This window comes from Eleutherodactylus coqui, chromosome 13 (genome assembly GCF_035609145.1).
Source record: "Eleutherodactylus coqui strain aEleCoq1 chromosome 13, aEleCoq1.hap1, whole genome shotgun sequence".
NCBI classification, from domain to species: Eukaryota; Metazoa; Chordata; class Amphibia; order Anura; family Eleutherodactylidae; genus Eleutherodactylus; species Eleutherodactylus coqui.
In genome coordinates, this window is record NC_089849.1 from 32,766,012 (window position 1) to 32,787,813 (window position 21,802).

The window sequence follows — 21,802 nt, forward strand, 5'->3', positions numbered from 1 at the left end:
GCTAAAGGCTGAAATCAATATGGAAGAGGGTTGGAGGGGGGGACTATTAAGACAACCCCTATTGTATAGTTGTCCAAGTGTCTGCACTCCCAGTGGTGTGGAGTTTATTTACCACTATACAGGGCCTTGCATTGGTGCCAAATTTAGGGAGAGAGGAGTTTTAAATCTTACTATATACCCCCTTCCCCCCCATAAAGGGCCATTTGCATCACGTTTATATCTACATCCTGACTTAGAACTAAAATGAAGAGCAAAGCTACAAGATATGGTCTCCGTTTCAGCAGGTTTCCGGCATTTGTGCCAGACAGAATAGAGATTTTGACTGTTCAGCACAACTGCCAGAAACTTAGTATAATGAGACCTCATTGGACTTTGTTGGACAAATGCAAGTCTGTAGTTTCATTCAGGATTTCGTTTCAATCTCGAAAAAGTAGATGTAGGTGTGGTGCGAGAGGCTACCAAGGCAGTATCACAATTACACAGATCACTGCCTCCAGCAAATGTAACATACTGTAAATGAGGCTAGCCTCAATCTGACAATAGGTATGCACAACAAGGAAAGGATTAAAGCCGGTTTGTTAGCACAGCTGCTATAGGAGATAGGGCTCCAATTGCAGACACAAACATCATACAAGTTTCTGATGCTCAAACCCGGGTTATGAATTGTGTTATTTAAAGGGACATTATACGTGAATACAGGAAGCAGTTTTTCTAAGGGACTGTATTGGAGTGTTAACCCCTAATGGTAGGCTTTGTCGCTGTGCCATATATTCCATCAGTGGACATTGTATGCTTATAATAGTCAAGGTTTATTGATCTTGTTCTTCTGGAATTATTCTACATTGCGCAGAAAGTATTATCAGGATCTAGTTAGCCGTAGTTCGCGACAGGTGATTCTAATTAAAAAAGGTTTAATGGCGTAGCCATTATTGCTATACTATTATTGTTAATTTCTATTTCTGTGTTAGTCTCTAAATATTGTAAACTTTGGTTACTCCGTCTGCTGCATCGTATCCTGAATCCTGCGCCGCATCACTATCCGTGACACAAGGTCACACTCACCTCCTACTGCTGTAACCCTTCTGATGGAACATAAGCTGCAACTTGAAAAGAGTTTTCAGGGACGTTGCTATTGATAACCTGTCCATTGAGTAGGTGTTCAACATCAGATCAGTGGGGATCCTACTCCACACACCCATGCTGATTAGCTGTTTGAAATGGCAGCGGTACTTGGCCGAGCACTATGGCCTCTTCCTTGGCCTGTGACGTCATGTACTGTCCACTGATGTAGGACAAATACCCTGAAACAGCTGTCTGTGCATGGAGTCTGGCTTTGCTTTTAATTCGCAGTCATTGTTACAAGGCTTGTATAAAGAGTCTAACTTTGGCTTGAAGGAATGCTGCCTTCTAATAGGTGGCACTGTAGAGGTATTATTCCATCTCCTTTATTGTCATGTTCATCAGTTATACTACCTTTCTGTTGCTCAGTCCCATTCAAGTGAATTGGACTGAGCTGCAATACCAGGCGCTGCCACTATGCAATTTACGACACAGCCTGGCGTACGAAGAGACCAAAGAACTAATCTGAATGCTGCAGCCGCTACAAACATTTGTTCAGCATGGGTGTCAGGATTAGGACCCCCGTCGATCTGATATTGATGCCCTACCCTAAGGCCTATAGACTTTAATGGGCGATTTTGGTCCATAAATACATATAAAAATAGTACATCACTGGATCATTTTTAGTTGACCTTGAACTTTTCTGTGCTCAGCCACAACTTTGGTGAAGGCAACTCAGTAGGTTAACCTGCAGTCCTATGGAGAAAGAACTATTCTCAAACCATCACTTGATTTGTTCCCAATGACAAACTCAGCTCTACTGCATCTCTACATTTCTACCAGAAAAAGTGACTTCTCTGGCGAAGAGCATTAACCCTTTCATAACTCAAATACTGTTGGCACCCATAGAAGTCAGGCAGCTAGCTCCGGTTCTTGACTGCAGATGAATGACTCTGCAAGGAGCTGTTTTATCTATAAACACAAGATGCCATTCCTGCACGCACCCTTCAAAGGTATCAAGGAGGGATGACTGAAAGGTTACAGTAATGTACAGAAGCATTACATGACAGTACAGATCGTATTGGCTATTACAATGAGATTACTATCGCAGATATACTGTAGCAGAGCAGAGTTTGGTAAATTATAAAATTCATACTTTCTGCAGCCACCACTAGGGAGAGCTGAGAAGCTTTTTGCTTAGCATTTTATAAATAGTATCCTTTGCTCCCCCCTAGTGGTAGCAGAAGATAGCCAGAATCTTGTCATTTAACTCTGTCAATGCAGGCCATTTGGGGCTCTATATTTTATATCAAAAGATGAATCCGCTCAGATTGCTGGACCTTTGCATGTTAAATATAATTGCAATCAATGGTGGACATTCACTTTAAAGGGGTTGTCCAGTTGAAAACTATTGGAATAGGCCATAAATAATAGATTAGCAGGGGTCTCCAGCTGGGACCCCCCGCTGATCAGGTGTTAGCCAGGGTGGTGCACTCATGTACTGAACTGATTTTTGCAGGAAGCAGACACCTCCATCACAACCAAAAGTTCCTACTAAAGTAAATGGAGACTTTGCCTGTAATACCAAGGCAGACCACTGCTATGGGAATGGAGCAATCTGCTTCCTGCAGAAATCAGTTCAGTGCATTGGCTTGTTGAACAGCTGATCCGTGTAGACTCCTGCCCATATACTATTGATAGCCTAATTCAAAGATAGTCTGGTTTACAAGTGGACAACCCCTTTAAGTTACAGACACAGTTATAGGTATCTACTGTAAGGGGATGCAGTTTTCTAAGCGTCTTACCTCGTCCACTCCACACTTGGGTGGGATGTTAGATGCAGCCTCAGGAGGGAAGAGATGGTCGGTAATGTCAGAGACTAAAAGAGACAGTTATATGATTATAGACATTTGCATCAAGACTATGAACAATCAAAGCCATATATAAAGCAATACACAAAATAGCATGTTGGAAACAGTAGTCCCACTGCCTTATGGGAGGTTAGCCATCAAGGTGACCTTTATGTATAATGGGCAATAAATGAAGGACTAGGACCCTCACCTGTTGGAAGAACAAGGGTCCAAAGACACTCTTGGCTGTATTCTTAAAGGGGCTATTTTCCCCAGGCTCTCCCATATACACACAAACATTTAGCTCGGATGAGTCTTTTGGGTGCTTAATGAGGTGGCGGATTATCTAACGGAGAACAAAAGGGTCCAGAACTGAAATTCAACATTCCCGATCCTTCTTTCTCCTGACATTATATGTCTGGAGCAAAGTTGAGCAACCTCCAATACATTAGAGAGTCATCTGACTGCTATTATTGGCAGGTTCGGATGACCAAAGACTCCACCATAGCTAATCACCTCTCTAGCTTATTTTACCGCTCTATGCGGCTGCCATGGCTTGCAAAGTGGGCATTATGGGATCAACGTTCTCCCAAAGGCATTCTGCCTTGACTTTGTAAAGTTGGAAGACCCCTTCAAAAAGACTTTCAGCCTATAAGCTCGGCTTAGAGACTCAAAGTAGCTGACCTACTGAGTCCGGGAATGTAGGTTTTATACTTACCTTCCCCATCGTTTCCCTATTATCAGCTCTCAAACCCGCTGCTGCAGTGCAATGAGTGGTGAACTAGATAGTCTTCCCATTCTAAATGTAGTGCACTGAGCAGCAGCTTTCAGTGCTGACACTGGGGGAAGGTAAGTACAATCTACATCTAGCCTATAAACTTAGCTTATATGGTTCAAAGTAGCTAACAGTCTCCTTAAAAGGGTCTTCCAACTTTACAGTCTCTTTAAAGCATTTTCCCCACTAATGGCATTTGTTCTCTAGAACGATAATTGCTGGGGATCTCCCCCGCTACTACTAGTAAAGTCTCTTGTTCCCACACCACTATGGAAAGGAGTTTGAATGGAGAGCTAGTCAAGTAGTGCACTGCCGCTTTTCACCATGGACGTTTGGTGAGGAGAAATAGTGGACTCGAGACCAAATTCCTCAGCAGACAGGATAGACTTTATGTTTAGTGTCCCTTTAAATTACATTGTCTCCATACTTATGTATTGGCACAATGCAAAAAATTGCAAAGTGCTCAAGCTTCTAAAGGAATGTCGAGACAACTTTAAAATTGGTCGATATTTATCCCATCTATGGTCATACTAGAGGGCAACCATGAATAAGATGGGGGAAAATAGTCACAGAATCTTTGAGAAGACCATCCCCTAGAAGACCACTTTTCTTGAGTGGTCATCTCAAAGAGATCTCACTGTACATATATGTTTCTTCAAACCCTCATCTTGTGTCCTATGAGCTATGACCATAGAAAGGCTTGACAAGAATTAGTGGATACCCCCAACTCACCTGTCCTGCATCCTCAAAGGAGATAGGACGAAGAAGACAAGGACGAAGACGACGAGGCGAAACTTTGCATCTTTTATTTGGTGACCCAACCCCAACTTCTACCAAGTCCTAACCAATCGGAGAACATCTCTAAGTTGTCCCAATAACCAAGTTATATTGGCATTCATCCAGCCAGTATTTACACTAAATTACTAAGCAATTCACTCCTGCTGACTGTAAACACTTAAAGGGAATGTGTCATCAGTAGATAACCTATGTAAATCAAGGGATTGTGGAATTTATTTTTTTTTAATTTTCTCAATCTATTTCAAAAAAGTAGTTTTCACTCTGGTCATTATGCCCAATAATCTGACACGTCCTTTTTTCATAAACATTACTTTTTTAGTATTTCTTTAATTATCACATGTAAAATCTGTGCACGCAAAGCACAGAGAATAGAACCCATTGATTTATGTGAGTGTGGTGAAAAGTAGGACCTGCACTTTGCGCAGCAAGGGTCCCACAGAAGTCTACGGGAGGTGCGCAAATACACAAGGGGAAGCGTGAAATACTGTGCGAAATGCAGCGAAAAGAACACATTTGGATCTCATTAAGCTAATTAGCCTTTTAATCCACGGAATCATCCTTTTAATCATCCTTCCTTGTTCATGCACAAATACATTGGGCCAGGGGCGTAACTAAAGGCTCAGGGGCCCTGATGCAAAACGTGAGCTGGGGCCCCCCTTTATCTGTATCTGTACCCGTACCCATACCTAAACCATGCTGCATAGAGACATAACTTAAAGCTTCTGGGCCCCAATGCAAAACCTGTAACAGAGCCCCCAACTATAATGCTTTATTCATAGGACTGGGCTTCCTATATGGAGAAGAGGGACCTTATGGGCCCCCTAAGGCTCCTGGGCCCGGGTGCAACCGCATCCCCTGCACCCTCTATAGTTACGCCCCTACGTTGGGCTGTAGTGAGCATTTTTGTGCATATGGTTGTCTGAATAAGCCCTAAGCCAAAGATCTGTACATAGATTTACCCCTTGTCCATGGGCAAAACCATGGGTGGAATTCCCAATGCGGATTCTAGATCAAGACATGACGTTTCACTTTTTCTCCTTCCGTGGACTTGAATCTGCAAGCGGAAAGATTCAGCACCGTATAGACTATGGCATGGTTTACCATCCAAATGAATGGGACGCTTAAATAGTATGGAAAAAATCTCCGCCGCGTGAACATACGGAGACTGAAATGCAAAAATAGGTCACGCTGTATTTTTAACCGCTGAACAACACAGGACATATAGTTACATCCTGTGCGTTTGGGGTTTGTTTTGAGGGCGATCGGGAGCCGATCCCGCTCCATACAATGCAGGTGCCGGCTGTTTCTCAACAGCAGCAGAGATCAGCGTGAATGCTGATCGCAGCTGTCAATCTTGTAAATGTCGCTGACAGTTCTGACATCGGCATTTAAATCCCCTGATCAGTTTTGCGGGGGCAAAACTGCCAAGGCCGATTGCCTATTAAGCCATGCCTTTGGTGTGGCTTGATAGATTGCCTGTCAGATTGCAGTATAATGTAATACTATGGTTGTACATCATTCTGCAGGAGTGATCAAACAATCGTGAGTTGAAGTCCCCTAAAAAAATTTTTTTATTAATTATTATAAAAAAATAAAAAAAGTTGTAAAAACTTTTAAAAACGAAAAAGGCCACGTCCTTAAGGGGTTAAAAATCAGCTGTGAAAAACGCAGCCATGTGAATAGATCCATAGATTTACATTAGCTCTGTATTACGGTCCCCAAAACACGGACTTGATAATATGAAGCTAAAATAGTCTCGCCTGAAATTGACCTTAGACAGACAATCTAACTAATCTAATAAGACTACCTTCACATCCCGGTTTGCCCGCGAGCACCGTCTTCAGTTTCCATTTTCTGCGTAGAACACGACATAGGGACGCAACCATAGTGTCTAAGCTCTTCGGTCCGGATTTCACTAAGTTTCTGTCCCTGTCAAACTTTTTAGCTGGATAGAAAAGTGCCGTCCAAAAGCGTCGTCCTCTGTGTTGTCCATCCAGTTAAAGAGACTGACAGGGACAGGACCTTATTGAGATGGGGACGAAAGAGGTCTCTCTCCTCACACATTGAACACTACGGTTTCGTCCCCTATGCAGTTTCCTGTATAGAAAAGAGAAACCCGAGAAGGAGGCAGCGCTGCAGGGAAAAACATCATGTGAAAGACGCCTTCCACGCAAACAGTTGTACCGTTCATGTCTTATTGAGTTGGGAGGGGTATGGTTTCTCCTCTTGGAGACGTATAGGCCATGCATGCTCCTCTGGGAAATGTGGTATGCACATGGGAGATGGTACAATGCCTCTGCAGTGCTACATAGTAGAAGGTCGCTTTCCTACAAGTCAACGTCCGACCTTTTAACAGATCTTGTAACATGACTGGGAACATAAGCCAAAGCCAGAGTCTTCTCCAGAAGGGAAGGATAACATGTACAGACAGCCATTTTGGCATTTTTGCCCTTCGTCGGGGTGTAATAGGTTTCTGGTTGAGAGGCCCATGACGCAAGTTGGGCATTGCATGGCCAAGAAGTCTTCTCAAGAAGAAACTCTACCCCTTCTGATCCACATCACAGGCCTCTCATCCAGTCAGAAACTCACTACAGCTAAAATCTAAGACTACATGGCAAATTTGGTTGCGATGCCGGTTGAGTGGCTATAGATCCCAGTATAGCCACATGACACTGCTAATGAATGCAAGTCAATGCAAGTCCATCAGGTTTGGATTTCTTCCAATCATTGGGTCATGGTTGCAGTAACTTGTGGCCCTATCCACCTTAGGGTGCATTCACATTAACGTATATCGGCTCGGTTTTCACGCCGAGCCGATATACGTTGTCCTCATCTGCATGGGGGGGGGGGGTGGAAGAGCCAGGAGCAGGAACTGAGCTCCCGCCCCCTCTCTGCCTCCTCTCCACCCCTCTGCACTATTTGCAATGAGAGGAGGCGGGACGAGGGCGGGTCTAAGCGACGAGAATTAGCCCCACCCCCGTCCTGCCTCTCCCCATTGCAAATAGTGCAGAGGGGTGGAGAGGAGGCAGAGAGGGGGCGGGAGCTCAGTTCCTGCTCCTGGCTCTTCCATCCTCCCCTCCTGCACACGAGGACGACGTATATCAGCTCGGCGTGAAAACCGAGCCTATATACGTTCATGTGAATCCACCCTTGAGGCCCTTTTGCACAGTCCAATTATCAGTCATACTTGTTTATTCGATCACTGGGCCATGCAAAATGGACAATGATCAACTCGTTTGTGGGCTGATCATTACTTTTTAACAAGCATAAAAATGGTCGGCTGTACATCTCCAGTGTCTGAATGGGGCAAAACACGGCCGGATCTATGGGGATGAATGCTGATAGTAACAATCTTTCCCCATACCAGCGATTCTAGACCCATGTAATAGGTATGTAAGAGCAAATCAGCACTTGTTGCCTCGGTCCGAGAATCAGACTGTGTACAAGGACTCATTCACACAGGTGTATTTTCTGTCCGCATTTTTATGTCCGGCTGCACACGGGCGGATTTGCATTGCGGAATCCAGAGCGGGCACCCGCCTCCGGATTCTGCAGCAAATACTGCCCATAACATGCTATTGAATATCGCTTTTTCCTCTACACGAGCGGAAATTAATTGTGATTTTCGGCTGGCGGAGGAAAAATTGCAGCATGTTCTGTTTTTGCACGGATTCCGTGCAGATGTCTTTCATTGAAGTTAATGGAAGCCGTCCGATCCGTGGCCCTTCCACAATGATATTGCAGAGGTTTAAAAAAATAAATAAAATCTGTACTGCACATGGCTGACGGCAAGTTGTGCGGAACATTGGCCGTACAGAGTAGATAAAAGAAAGGCAGGTACGTGCGGATGCCGGCTGGGCACAGGGTCAGATTCCGCATGTGCAGCCGACCTAAATTAGTGTGGTCAGACCATGCATTTTTTAGTACATCAAACAGAAAAAATATATATATATCACAAAATCATCTATAAAAATGTCTATGGGCTTATTCAGATGACCGTATATCGGCCAGGTATTCACGGCGTCCCTCTGTGCAGGTGGAGGAGGCTGGGAGAGCCGGGAGCAGCGCACTGAGCTCCCGCCCCCTCTCCGCCCCTTGGCACTATTTGCAATAGGAGGGGCATGGTGGGGTGGGGCTAAGTCAACCCAACTTAGCTCCGCCCCCACCCACCTCCTCTCATTGGAGGTGGGAGCTCAGTGCACTGCTTCCGGCTCTTCCAGCCTCTTCCCCCTGCAGAGAGGGACGCCGTATATCGGCTGGCGTGAATACCCGGCCCATATATGGTCGTCTGAATTAGACTGTGTAAAAAAAATATATAGTTATGTGAGTATTGACTGCAGTTTTTTTATACGTGTTGCCAGGAGACTAGAAAAAAAAGGGGACATCAATTAGGCCTTCTTGCATTTTTTTCCCCGCCCATTAAAATGCAGTGTACAGGAATGCAACACGGATGTGAGAAACACACATATGTATCAAAAACGCGCATATGTAGTGAAAACGGTTCACAACTTTCTCGTCCGTGTGAACGCCCCCTTGTGTGTTTGTGATATAGACAAGTGTCCCAGCCAGCCCATAGATGCCCATGACGCTCGGGTCGGGAGACCTGCGGTCAGGCCGGGACACTTGCTTGTCTTATAAATGCGGTTGGAATCCGCTTGTGCGTCACTGGCGTAATGTAGCAAAACAGCAGTTCACTGAGCGGCCTTCAGCAATGAAAGCGCTTTAAGCTGCAATCATTTGGAAACCGGAACTGATCTGCATTTTGGCGCGGTCGGTTTTCAGCTCCTATGTGAGCTCAGCTTTGGGGCTTATTCACACTAAAGCATTTGCGCTGAACATTAAGCATGCAAAATTTGCACTTGCAATGTGCAGTGAATAGAACCTATCCATTCAATGGGTTCGTTTACACGAGCGTATTTTCTGCGCGCATTTCATTTGTGCTAAAAAACATGCAGCATGCTCTACCATCATGTGTATTGCACACAGAAATAGCACATATTAAACTAATTAAACTTAATTGCCCATTGAAATCAATGGGAGCATGCCTGTGTTTTTTGCGCACATATGAGCAGAGAAACACAACGCCCATCGTGCTAATACGCAGTGTGTAAATACGCGTACGCCCATGTGAAGCCGGTCTAATGCATGTAGTGTTCAATGGTCAAAAATGACTTCTATAAAAATAGTCTTTAACACTTTTTTTCTGGTCATGTGGTTTAGGGCAGCTTCACACGGGCGGATGCACAAATTCGCAACGTACTCGTTTCGCAATGTAAACAAGGTTGATTTGCACGCGTGTCTGTGTAGTTTACTGTAATTTTTGGCGCATGCAGCAGATTTTCATATGTGTGCGAAACAACCCCCTGCCCTGATTTATATTTAGTCTAATTTAAAAACTATAGGGGATGCGGTTGCACTCGGGCCCAGGAGCCTTAGGGGGCCCATAAAGCCTCTCTTCTCCATATAGGGAGCCCATTACTATGAATAAAGCATTATACTTGGGGCCCCTGTTACAGGTTTTGCATTGGGACCCAGGAACTTCAAGTTACGCCTCTGCGTTAAGGGGTTAAGAGAAGTTGGGGGGCCCCAAGATAAACTTTGTACCCATGAGCCTTTAGCTACACCCCTGTGTAGGTGGTACAGACTGACAATGGTGGCCAGTCATAAATAGGAGCCCGTCAGAACGTGAAGCATGTGGATTCCAATGCAAGATCTGTATGGGTGCCCCCTACTTACAGTTTTCCATTTCTGATACTGTAGTCTTATATGGACCTTTTGGACTCCCTCAGGCTCCAGGACCCAGGTGTGACTACAACGTCTGCTCCTTAGTAATTACCTACCTGAAGCCATTGACCATTTATACTCCGAGTGCTCCATGCAAGGTTAGGTGCAAACTACCTGAGTCGTGACCGAGAGGCTCAGGAGCAATTCACATTGGACATCTATTCACCATTGTTTCGTGTGAAAAACCAGCAGTGTGCATAGCCTCATGGCCCTATAATGGGGCCCACACGCTGCCTGTGGATTTAGGGTGGACAGTATGCACAATTATGTGGAGCGCAACACATTGGCACCATGAATGAGGCTTATTTGTGCCATATTTTGTTGTAGATTTTGTGCATACAACCACGCCCCAGTTTAGACTAATGGATCCAAATGGGGGGTTTTCCCCCCATAGAATTGCACATCTCCTTGAGCGCCCCCCATAGACGACTATGGGGACGTTTTGGTGTGCAAATGCACACAAAAGTAGAGTATGCCACTTTTTTTTGTATGTGCGCAAAAAAAGGACATGTACACGAACCCATTGGAATCAGCGGATTGTACGCTCTGGGTATTGTGCATGCAAATCTTGCGTATGCAATAACGCGTGCAATTTCACCCGTGTGAATCCGCCATAACACAGACAGCACATGGCCCCAAATACACGAGTGTGCCATATTTGCGCTATGAACAAGGTTGATTTGCACGCGTGTCTGCACATTGTACTGTATTTTTATGCACATGCGGAGCCTGTTCATATCGCCAACACCCCCCCCCCCCCCCCTGATTTAAATGACTATAAAACCTAATATGGTCACGGTGTGCTTTTCCGGGTGGCGTATTGTGCATCCCGTTGTGAGCACATTTGCGCACCTCCCATAGGCGTTTATGTGGACCTTTGGTGCTCAAATACACAGGAAAATAGAGCCGGTTGTATTTTTTTGCATGCGCAAAAGAATCATTAATAAGAATGAACCCACGGATATCAATGGGCTCTCTTCTCTGCGTACTGTGAGCGCTAATTCGTTTGTCGGAAGTAGCCCTAAGGCTAAACTCATACGGGAGTGCAATATCGCGATCCCCAACATGTGATATCCCTGCGAGACGTGTTTATATCAGACGTGTATCTATGAGGTGTATATATATATATATACTACACCTAGATCTGATAACCGGGGGCAGCGTGGCTTCCCTTGGCTAGTAGCAATATTTGTCCTCCTGTTAAAGGATTGACATTCTCTATGTTTGCAATGTTTTATGTAAAATTGATCATATGGGATTTCTACATTCAGTATTTCCTGCGTCGCATACAGGGCTTATTAGTCTGATTCTGTGCCATTACTTAAATGATCTATAGGGGGCGCTGTTACATTTATGGAAGCAGTAGTTCTTTTGAATTGTGGAGCTCTGTATGGTCTAAGCCAGTGTTCCCCAACTCCAGTCCTCAGGGACCGCCAACAGGTCATGTTTTCAGGATTTCCTCAGTGTTGCACAGGTGATGTAATTATTGCCAGTGCCTCAGACATTGCCACATGTGTTCTTAGCATAGGGTATCCTGAAAACATGACCTGTTGGTGGTCCCTGAGGACTGGAGTTGGGGACCCCTGGTCTAAGCTGTGTAATGTTGTGCAGGTTGCTTTTCTTCTTCCTTCACAGCGATGCTGCAAGGTTAAAAAAATCGCTGCGTGCCCAATCTTTTCCCGTCCCTCGGAACGCATCGCCCTTTGCTTTCAATGGGAGAGTCAAACACCCTACATGCCGCGTGAGGGCGATGGGATGTTTCTCACAATTTAAGAGAAGTGATGCATGGAAAAATGCCTCGCATCCGCGCGTAAAACGCACACTGACAAGCACAATATCGGGCTGAGTTTCTTGGCCCAATGTCGCGCTCACCCGTGTGAACGTATTCTAAGGCTACATATATACACGGGCGAGCACGATATCAGGCCAAGAAGCCCAGCCCGATATCGTGCTTCTTAACGTGCCTTGCATGGCATTTTTATGGCAAAAACGTCCCCATCACTTCAGGAGCGATCCTCCGGCGCAGCTTTAAGCCAGGGCGCAGGATCGGAAAGTGTTTCCCATTGTTTTTAATGGGAAACCTCACAACGCACTCGCGTGAACCTCGGACGCCATGCGATGTGTTTTACTGTCCCATTGAAAACAATGCAAAAAGATAGAATCGCTACATGTACCGCACCGCAACACACAAATCTCACCCGTTTCTTGGCAGCGTAAAACCGGCCTAAGACTAACTTTACATTGGCCAGAGTGATACGGGGCCGTGAAGCTCGCCCCCATGTGAATTCCTCGAGGATGCGAGGCGTTTTCATGTAAAAACAACCTCTCATCACTTCAGAGAAGAAGCAATCATCCTGCCACGCGGTAGGAGGATCACAGAGCTTCTTCCATTGCTTTCAATGGGGACCTGGCGATGCTGCAGCTGGTCCAATTGATAACAATGAGCGGTGCGTTGCGAGAACGCGCAGGAAGACAGAAAATTTGTCTCTTGAATCACATGGCCGTACTGGAAAACATTGCTCATGTTTATGACCCCATTTAACCCTTTCCAATCCACTGTCTGACGTCTTCCTACATTCTGATTGAAGCTTGTACAGCTCCAATGTCAGCAGACGTCCGACAGGGTATTCTTACCATCTATTGCCAGCCACTCCGCTGTCGGAGCCTCTCTGGCGCACACACTGGCTTTAGCCAGAAGATGGCACCATTGTATAACAGCAAAAAGAGAAAGCCTTTTAGGAAACCCTGAATCCAAAATTGGATTGGAAAGGGTTAAAAGAATGGGTTTCAGAATTATGTGTCTCGTAAAACACAAATCTCGTGCGATTTATTTATTTATTTTTTTCACGCCAGTGTGAGGCCGGCCTAAGGCCTCTTTCACGCAAGCGCCTATCGGACGCCATTTTCACGGCCGGCCGATATATGCTACGATCTGATGCATTGGATTCCAATGCATCAGATCACATGGCCATATTCTCTCAGCGCGACAGCACCCGGCCAGGCCAATATAGCGCCGAGCGCTTTTACAACAGCCCGCAGAGATAGTCCTGGAACTATCTTTTGGGCCGGAATACATTGGCCGCTGCATGGGCTTCTATGGGAGCGTGACTGCTAAACTCCCTCCCTCCTTTGGCTGTTTGCAATGGGTGGGAGCGGGATGGGAACGGAGCTAAGTTCCGCCCCTCCCATTGCTGGCTGCGGACGAGGGGCGGGAGCTCAGCTTCACCCCCTCCCATTGCACACAGCCGGACGGGAGGAGAGAGGAGGTGAGCCGGCAAGGGGGAGGCCCAACGGCATTAGATTTGCACGCCTGTTCACGCGTTTTTCACAGCGCAAGCGGGCGCATGTGAAAGCGCCTACGGCTGTGTGAGAGAGTCCTAAGGGAGATGGCTTTGGCCGGCTTTACACGAGGTATGCGTATTTGTATGCTGCTGAGTTTTGCATATTGGTGAAATGTACAATGCATTTTTTGCTCGCAGATCGGCAAATTCTACTGTACGCCCACAAGACATGTTCATTGGCACTCAGTAAACAAAGGCACATTAATTGAAATGGCTAATTAGTCTTATTGAGTTCCAGATGTGTTCTTTTTCCAATGGAAGTACACATTGTTTTACAATTCTCCTTACGTTTTGCGTGCGCTTTCACACACCCCCTATGGACTTCAATGGGAACCCTTGGTGCGGAAATACACAGAAAAATGCTGTAAATGAGCTAATTGGTCTCTTAACGGAACCAAGCTGTATCGGATGGACCCCATTGACTATAATGGGAACCGTTCGGTTCCTGCACCTGTCTGACATTTTTACCGGGCAAAAAAAGTCCTGCATGCACGACTTTTTTGTCCAGCACTTCATGCCGGATCTGCACCGGAGACTCTGAATGGGTCTATGTATCATCTAATATAGCTAAAATCCTACTGAAATAGGAACCCAAAGGTAGATGAGACAACAGTGTTACAAGTAGTGGTATATACAGCTCAACTATGGACCTGGAACAAACTCCATCTACTAATACAACATTTGCCGACTAAACCTCTCAGAAGAGACTCAACCGAAACTCTGGACGTAGGACCAAATGATGAAAGCCACCTACTTCTTCTCTCACGATATCGTCCTCCCTGCCCTCTGTCTTCCATCTGCCTCCTCCTTTCCAGACTGTATGATCCGCGGATCCTCCAATCTGACTGTCTGAAAAACAGACTCACAGGAGGAGAGCAGATTGTAATATCTCGTTTTGGTGTTTTTGCCCCCTCCCCTTCTTTTATGACAGTGACCTATATCAGATCCAAAAATTTGGCCCAAATTAGCATTAAGGAACCATTCACTGTCATTAGTCAACAGAACGCCACTTTAGTATCCATTCAACAAGAGTTCTGTTAGTTTGCGCTATATTTGGGGGCTATCATAGCATAGTCCCCAGTGTGTGCAAAAATGCTATGTGAAGGATATCTGCGATTCATTAAAATCAATGGGGATTTTTCTGCATCTTAGCTTTTCCACTCTTATGGCGCTGATGTGAACTTTGATAGCTTCTTGCTGGAGGGACATTTTTCATACTAGTTTTAAAATGGCATGCAAACTCACCTAAGGAATTTGTAAAGTTTTGACTTCCTCTTCTCCGCTGGTTGACTTTCTCCTACACAAAGCAAAGACTATGCTATATTATGTCCTGATGCTGAGAACCAGTGACAGAAATATCCTATCGCTATGTTCTCAGATAACCCCCAAAGTCTAAAAGTCAAAGTGGGCGAACTACCATTTTGTGCGGATTGTGGTTAAGTCTAGTTCCACCAGACTTTGCTAGATAGTCAGCAGACGTAACATCAGGATATTGTAAGGCCTCTTGACTATCCCTTTACTGTTCTAATGTACTTTTCCATTCGCCTTTCTGCAGTGTAGAAAGGATATTGTTGTTGAGAAACTGTCATCAAATTGCTGTTGATGGATCTGATATTTGTCTCTATTCAGTCCATAATATTGTGTGTTGTATGTAAAAATGGGCCGTTACCACCAAAACGGAGATGGGTCACCAATATCAGATTGGTTGGGGTCTGATGCTTGGTACTCCAACTGATCAGCTGATTGAAGAGGCCACGGTGCTTGGTTGCTTTATCTCACTCAAGCACCATGGTTACTTCAGGCAGCTGATCAACTGGGGTTCCGAGAAGTAGACCCCCACCAATCTGATGTTGAAGACTTATCCAGAGGCTAGGTCATCAATATCCTGGTCCCAGAAAACCCTTGTAATACCCACAACAGGTCCCCATAGGTAAACCTATATAGATCTTTAATGATAAGACATCCCTTACATCCCTTTGCCACACACCAGTGACCATGGTACCTGACACCAGCCCTTGGGAGCGAATTTTAGCATTGTGTATAATAGGAGCCTATCTAGTAGTCACCATGTGGTGCAGATAATATGGTCCAACTTGATATTGGGCTGGAGGAAATAGCGGAGGACAGTACCTAGCAATCTCTGTCAGTCCAATGGAGATGAGTTGAGCAGCAGGCATGCATGATTGCCATTCCATTCTTGTAATCAGCTGGGGTTCCAGCAGTCTAAACTCACTTATCCTCTCTCTTGTGGATAAGGGGTAAGTATTAAACTTGATACAATTCCTTTAAAGAGTATCTGCATTTTTAACTAACTTTTGACATATCCTAGAAATATGTCAAATGTTTTGATCAGTAAGGGTCCCGCTGCTGACACCCCCACTGATTACTACAGCAAGGGGGCCGCAGCGCTTGAGCAATCTTCATGCATTTCAGCTCTTCCCAGCAGTGGAAGATGTTGCTCATTGAGGTCTTTAGCGCTTTCTCTAGACCTCTATGTGGGCCGTCTTTAGCTGCCAGAAGGAGCTGTAAAGCAGTGAGTACAGCTGAGGCGATCAGCAGGGGTCTTAGAAGCTGGACCCCACTGAACAAAACTTGTGACATGTCAAAAGTTTAAAGTGCAGTTACTCTTTAACCCTTTCCAAGCCACTGTCTGATGTCTTCCAACATTCTGATTGAAGCCTGTACAGCTCCGATGTCAGAAGACGTCCGTCAGGGTATTCTTGCTGTGTATTACTGGTTGCTCTGTTGTCTGGGGCCTCTCCGGCATGTCACATACTGCTGTACTGGCTCTAGCCAGCAGATGGCGCCAGTGTAAAATGGCAGAAAGAAAAAGCCCCCTAGGAAACCCTGAATCCAAAAGTGGATTGCAGAGGGTTAAATAAATGAATGCCTCAGACTTGAAGTCTGTGGGAATGGCACAGCAAGCTTGCTTGAGAATCTAGGAATCCCAGTTTTCCTGATAAGTGGGGGGTCCCACCTCTACAGCCTCCACCTATCAGATACTTGTCATGTCCTGTAAACATTTAAGGTGAGAAAGCCCTTTGAAGAACAAGGAAGGTTATGCTTAAAGTATATAGTAACCCTCTGAAAATGCCCTTACCTCCAGTTTCCAACAGCACACTGTCAGCAGATAGAGAGATGTAGTACAGTACTAGTTGCATGCAACCACCACTAGAGGGAGCTGAAAAGCCGACGAGCAAATTGGTACATTATACTCTAAAACATTTTGCCATAAACTCCCCCTAGTGGTGGCTGCCGGCAGCCATAACTTTATCATTTACCTATGTAGTGACTTAGGAGCTCTGTATTTGGAAACAGAGCTCCAATCATTGTAAAGATATATGAAAAAATGAATCGCCACAGAATGTTGGATATATTTAGATTTTAAAAAACTCATCAAGGACGGATGGCCACTTTATGTTCTTTTGCACGTAGTGTGCAACGTCTTCATTGGATTTCTGTATGAACAATATGTGATTTTTTTTTTTTTTTTTTTTTTTTTATTATTTTAAATGTCCTTGTTACTTACGGTCAGCACTGCCACTGCTTAGGGTTTCCTCTGGATCGTCAAAGCCTGAAGCGTCCAGGGCTGCTTCCAAGTCTTTATCATAGTTGAACTTGAAGAAAACAGCAGAATACAACGTGAGAACCAAACACTTTCTTATTACAATGGTTGCCCATATTACAGACTGGAGGCTGCGGTTGATATAGATCTAGAAGGGTAACAGATGACTATATGTGGATGTGAAATGGGCATGGGATAAAGCCTAGTTCACACTTGGCTATAGTGATGCACAGAGGCGTAACTTGTAGATCCTGGGTGCTACAGCAAAATTTGTAATACGACCCCTCCCCTGAATCTGCCATATGCCATTTAGACTACTGGTGTTACAGATGGCATGGGGTCCTGGGTGTGATTATAGTTACACTGCTGGTGGGGCAGGTATACGTTTTGGGAAATATGCCTTTTGCATGGCTGGCCTGAGTTGTGTGCAACCAGTGTAGTCACACAGGGTGCTGGCCAGAAGCTTATAGGGGTCACCAGGCGATTGTAGGCGGGGGCAACTGCCCCATTTAGGTCTACCCAGCTAGATGATCTTTTTCTGCGTGGCAGTGTAGATACAAATGAATCCTCCCCCTTCTGGCTATGACTTCTTCCCTCTGATGGCAGCCCATCGGCACCCCCATGACAAAATCACTTAGGTCTACTACTGTATTTATGTTCTGCGTTTGGTTTTGGTATTGTCTATGTCTTGAGCTTGGTTCTCGTGCTACACTTATGGTATGATCTTGGTTCTGTAACCTATGTTCTGAGCTTGGTTCTGGGGTTGTATTTATGGTATGAACTTCATTTCGCTGCTGTATTTATGTTATGAGTTTGGTTTTGGTATTGTGTCTATGTACTGAGCTTGGTTCTGGTGCTGTATTTATGGTAAGGGCTTGTTTCTGTTATTTATGTACTGAAGTTGATTCTGGGGCTGTATTTATGGTATGAGCTAGGTTCTGGTACTTATGTACTGAGGTTGGTTTTGGGGCTGTATCTATGGCATGGCTTGATAGAATGCGTGTCCGATTACTGTACAGTATGATGTAATGCTCTGGCATTACATCATACTACAGGACAATTATGTTTGTATCTAGCGAAGTTTGTAACTCGAACATTCGCAAGTAGGGGACTATCTGTGCTGAGTTCTGGGGCTGTATTTATGGTATGAGCGTGGTTGTAGCATTTATGTACTGAGGTTGGCTCTGGGGCTGTATTTATGGTATGAGCGTGGTTGTAGCATTTATGTACTGAGGTTGGTTCTGGGGCTGTATTTATGGTATGAGCGTGGTTGTAGCATTTATGTACTGAGGTTGATTCTGGGGCTGTATTTATAGTATGAACTTAATTTTGGTGCTGTATTCATCTTATGAGTTTGATTTTGGTATTGTGTCCATGTACTGAGCTTGGTTTTGGTCCTGTATTTATGGTATGAGCTTGTTTCTGCTATCTTATGTACTGAAGTTGGTTCTGGATCTGTATTTATGGTATCAGCTTGGTTCTGGTATTTATGTATGGAGGTTGGTTCTGGGGTTTGTATTTATGGTATGAACTTCGTTTTGCTGCTATGTTAATGTTATAAGTTTGGTTTTGGTATTGTGTCCATGTACTGAGATTGGTTCTTGGTCTGCATTTATGGTATGAGCTCAGCTGTAGTATTTATGTACTGAGGTTGGTTCTGGGGCTGCATTTATGGTATAAGCTCGGTTGTAGTATTTATGTACTGAGGTTGGTTCTGGGGCTGTATTTATGGTATGAGCTCGGTTGTAGTATTTATGTACTGAGGTTTGTTCTGGGGCTGCATTTATGGCATGAGCTCGGTTGTAGTATTTATGTACTGAGGTTGGTTCTGGGGCTGCATTTATGGTATGAACTTGGTGTAGTATTTATGTACTGAGGTTGGTTCTGGGGCTGTATTTATGGTATGAGCTCAGCTGTAGTATTTATGTACTGAGGTTGGTTCTGGGGCTGTATTTATGGTATGAGCTCAGCTGTAGTATTTATGTACTGAGGTTGGTTCTGGGGCTGTATTTATGGTATGAACTTGGTTGTAGTATTTATGTACTGAGGTTGGTTCTGGTGCTGCATTTATGGTATGAGCTTGGTTGTAGTATTTATGTACTGAGGTTGGTTCTGGGGCTGTATTTATGGTATGAGCTCAGCTGTAGTATTTATGTACTGAGGTTGGTTCTGGGGCTGCATTTATGGTATGAGCTTGGTTGTAGTATTTATGTACTGAGGTTGGTTCTGGGGCGGTATTTATGGTATGAACTTGGTTGTAGTATTTATGTACTGAGGTTGGTTCTGAGGTTGTATTTATGGTATGAACTTGGTTGTAGTATTTATGTACTGAGGTTGGTTCTGGGGCTGTATTTATGGTATGAGCTCAGCTGTAGTATTTATGTACTGAGGTTGGTTCTGGGGCTGCATTTATGGTATGAGCTTGGTTGTAGTATTTATGTACTGAGGTTGGTTCTGGGGCTGTATTTATGGTATGAGCTCAGCTGTAGTATTTATGTACTGAGGTTGGTTCTGGGGCTGCATTTATGGTATGAGCTTGGTTGTAGTATTTATGTACTGAGGTTGGTTCTGGGGCTGCATTTATGGTATGAGCTTGGTTGTAGTATTTATGTACTGAGGTTGGTTCTGGGGCTGTATTTATGGTATGAGCTCAGCTGTAGTATTTATGTACTGAGGTTGGTTCTGGGGCTGTATTTATGGTATGAGCTCAGCTGTAGTATTTATGTACTGAGGTTGGTTCTGGGGCTGCATTTATGGTATGAGCTTGGTTGTAGTATTTATGTACTGAGGTTGGTTCTGGGGCGGTATTTATGGTATGAACTTGGTTGTAGTATTTATGTACTGAGGTTGGTTCTGAGGTTGTATTTATGGTATGAACTTGGTTGTAGTATTTATGTACTGAGGTTGGTTCTGGGGCTGTATTTATGGTATGAGCTCAGCTGTAGTATTTATGTACTGAGGTTGGTTCTGGGTCTGCATTTATGGTATGAACTTGGTTGTAGTATTTATGTACTGAGGTTGGTTCTGGGGCTGTATTTATGGTATGAGCTCAGCTGTAGTATTTATGTACTGAGGTTGGTTCTGGGGCTGCATTTATGGTATAAGCTCGGTTGTAGTATTTATGTACTGAGGTTTGTTCTGGGGCTGCATTTATGGCATGAGCTCGGTTGTAGTATTTATGTACTGAGGTTGGTTCTGGGGCTGCATTTATGGTATGAACTTGGTGTAGTATTTATGTACTGAGGTTGGTTCTGGGGCTGTATTTATGGTATGAGCTCAGCTGTAGTATTTATGTACTGAGGTTGGTTCTGGGGCTGTATTTATGGTATGAGCTCAGCTGTAGTATTTATGTACTGAGGTTGGTTCTGGGGCTGTATTTATGGTATGAACTTGGTTGTAGTATTTATGTACTGAGGTTGGTTCTGGTGCTGCATTTATGGTATGAGCTTGGTTGTAGTATTTATGTACTGAGGTTGGCTCTGGGGCTGCATTTATGGTATGAGCTTGGTTGTAGTATTTATGTACTGAGGTTGGTTCTGGGGCTGTATTTATGGTATGAGCTCAGCTGTAGTATTTATGTACTGAGGTTGGTTCTGGGGCTGCATTTATGGTATGAGCTTGGTTGTAGTATTTATGTACTGAGGTTGGTTCTGGGGCTGCATTTATGGTATGAGCTTGGTTGTAGTATTTATGTACTGAGGTTGGTTCTGGGGCTGTATTTATGGTATGAGCTCAGCTGTTGTATTTATGTACTGAGGTTGGTTCTGAGGTTGTATTTATGGTATGAACTTGGTTGTAGTATTTATGTACTGAGGTTGGTTCTGGGGCTGTATTTATGGTATGAGCTCAGCTGTAGTATTTATGTACTGAGGTTGGTTCTGGGGCTGCATTTATGGTATGAGCTTGGTTGTAGTATTTATGTACTGAGGTTGGTTCTGGGGCGGTATTTATGGTATGAACTTGGTTGTAGTATTTATGTACTGAGGTTGGTTCTGAGGTTGTATTTATGGTATGAACTTGGTTGTAGTATTTATGTACTGAGGTTGGTTCTGGGGCTGTATTTATGGTATGAGCTCAGCTGTAGTATTTATGTACTGAGGTTGGTTCTGGGTCTGCATTTATGGTATGAACTTGGTTGTAGTATTTATGTACTGAGGTTGGTTCTGGGGCTGTATTTATGGTATGAGCTCAGCTGTAGTATTTATGTACTGAGGTTGGTTCTGGGGCTGCATTTATGGTATAAGCTCGGTTGTAGTATTTATGTACTGAGGTTGGTTCTGGGGCTGTATTTATGGTATGAGCTCGGTTGTAGTATTTATGTACTGAGGTTTGTTCTGGGGCTGCATTTATGGCATGAGCTCGGTTGTAGTATTTATGTACTGAGGTTGGTTCTGGGGCTGCATTTATGGTATGAACTTGGTGTAGTATTTATGTACTGAGGTTGGTTCTGGGGCTGTATTTATGGTATGAGCTCAGCTGTAGTATTTATGTACTGAGGTTGGTTCTGGGGCTGTATTTATGGTATGAGCTCAGCTGTAGTATTTATGTACTGAGGTTGGTTCTGGGGCTGTATTTATGGTATGAACTTGGTTGTAGTATTTATGTACTGAGGTTGGCTCTGGGGCTGCAT

At 44.4% G+C, this 21,802-nt stretch overlaps 1 protein-coding gene across 4 annotated transcripts in view; it reads right to left on the minus strand.

Annotated features, from left to right (window-relative positions):
- The window catches only part of SLC4A1 (solute carrier family 4 member 1 (Diego blood group)), a 55,199-nt gene that overhangs the window by 24,805 nt on the left and 8,592 nt on the right, over positions 1-21,802 (minus strand). Inside the window, exons 3-6 of one of the 4 annotated variants that reach the window (XM_066586573.1) lie at positions 17,137-17,224; positions 14,853-14,904; positions 14,362-14,456; positions 2,865-2,938 (exon numbers count right to left, since the gene is read on the minus strand). In XM_066586573.1, the coding sequence (XP_066442670.1) occupies positions 2,865-2,938; positions 14,362-14,456; positions 14,853-14,904; positions 17,137-17,224 (309 nt within the window). Of the gene's footprint in view, positions 1-2,864; positions 2,939-4,416; positions 4,447-14,361; positions 14,469-14,852; positions 14,905-17,136; positions 17,225-21,802 lie in introns of those variants that run through there. The other 3 variants (XM_066586572.1, XM_066586574.1, XM_066586575.1) reach the window with 3 other exon arrangements.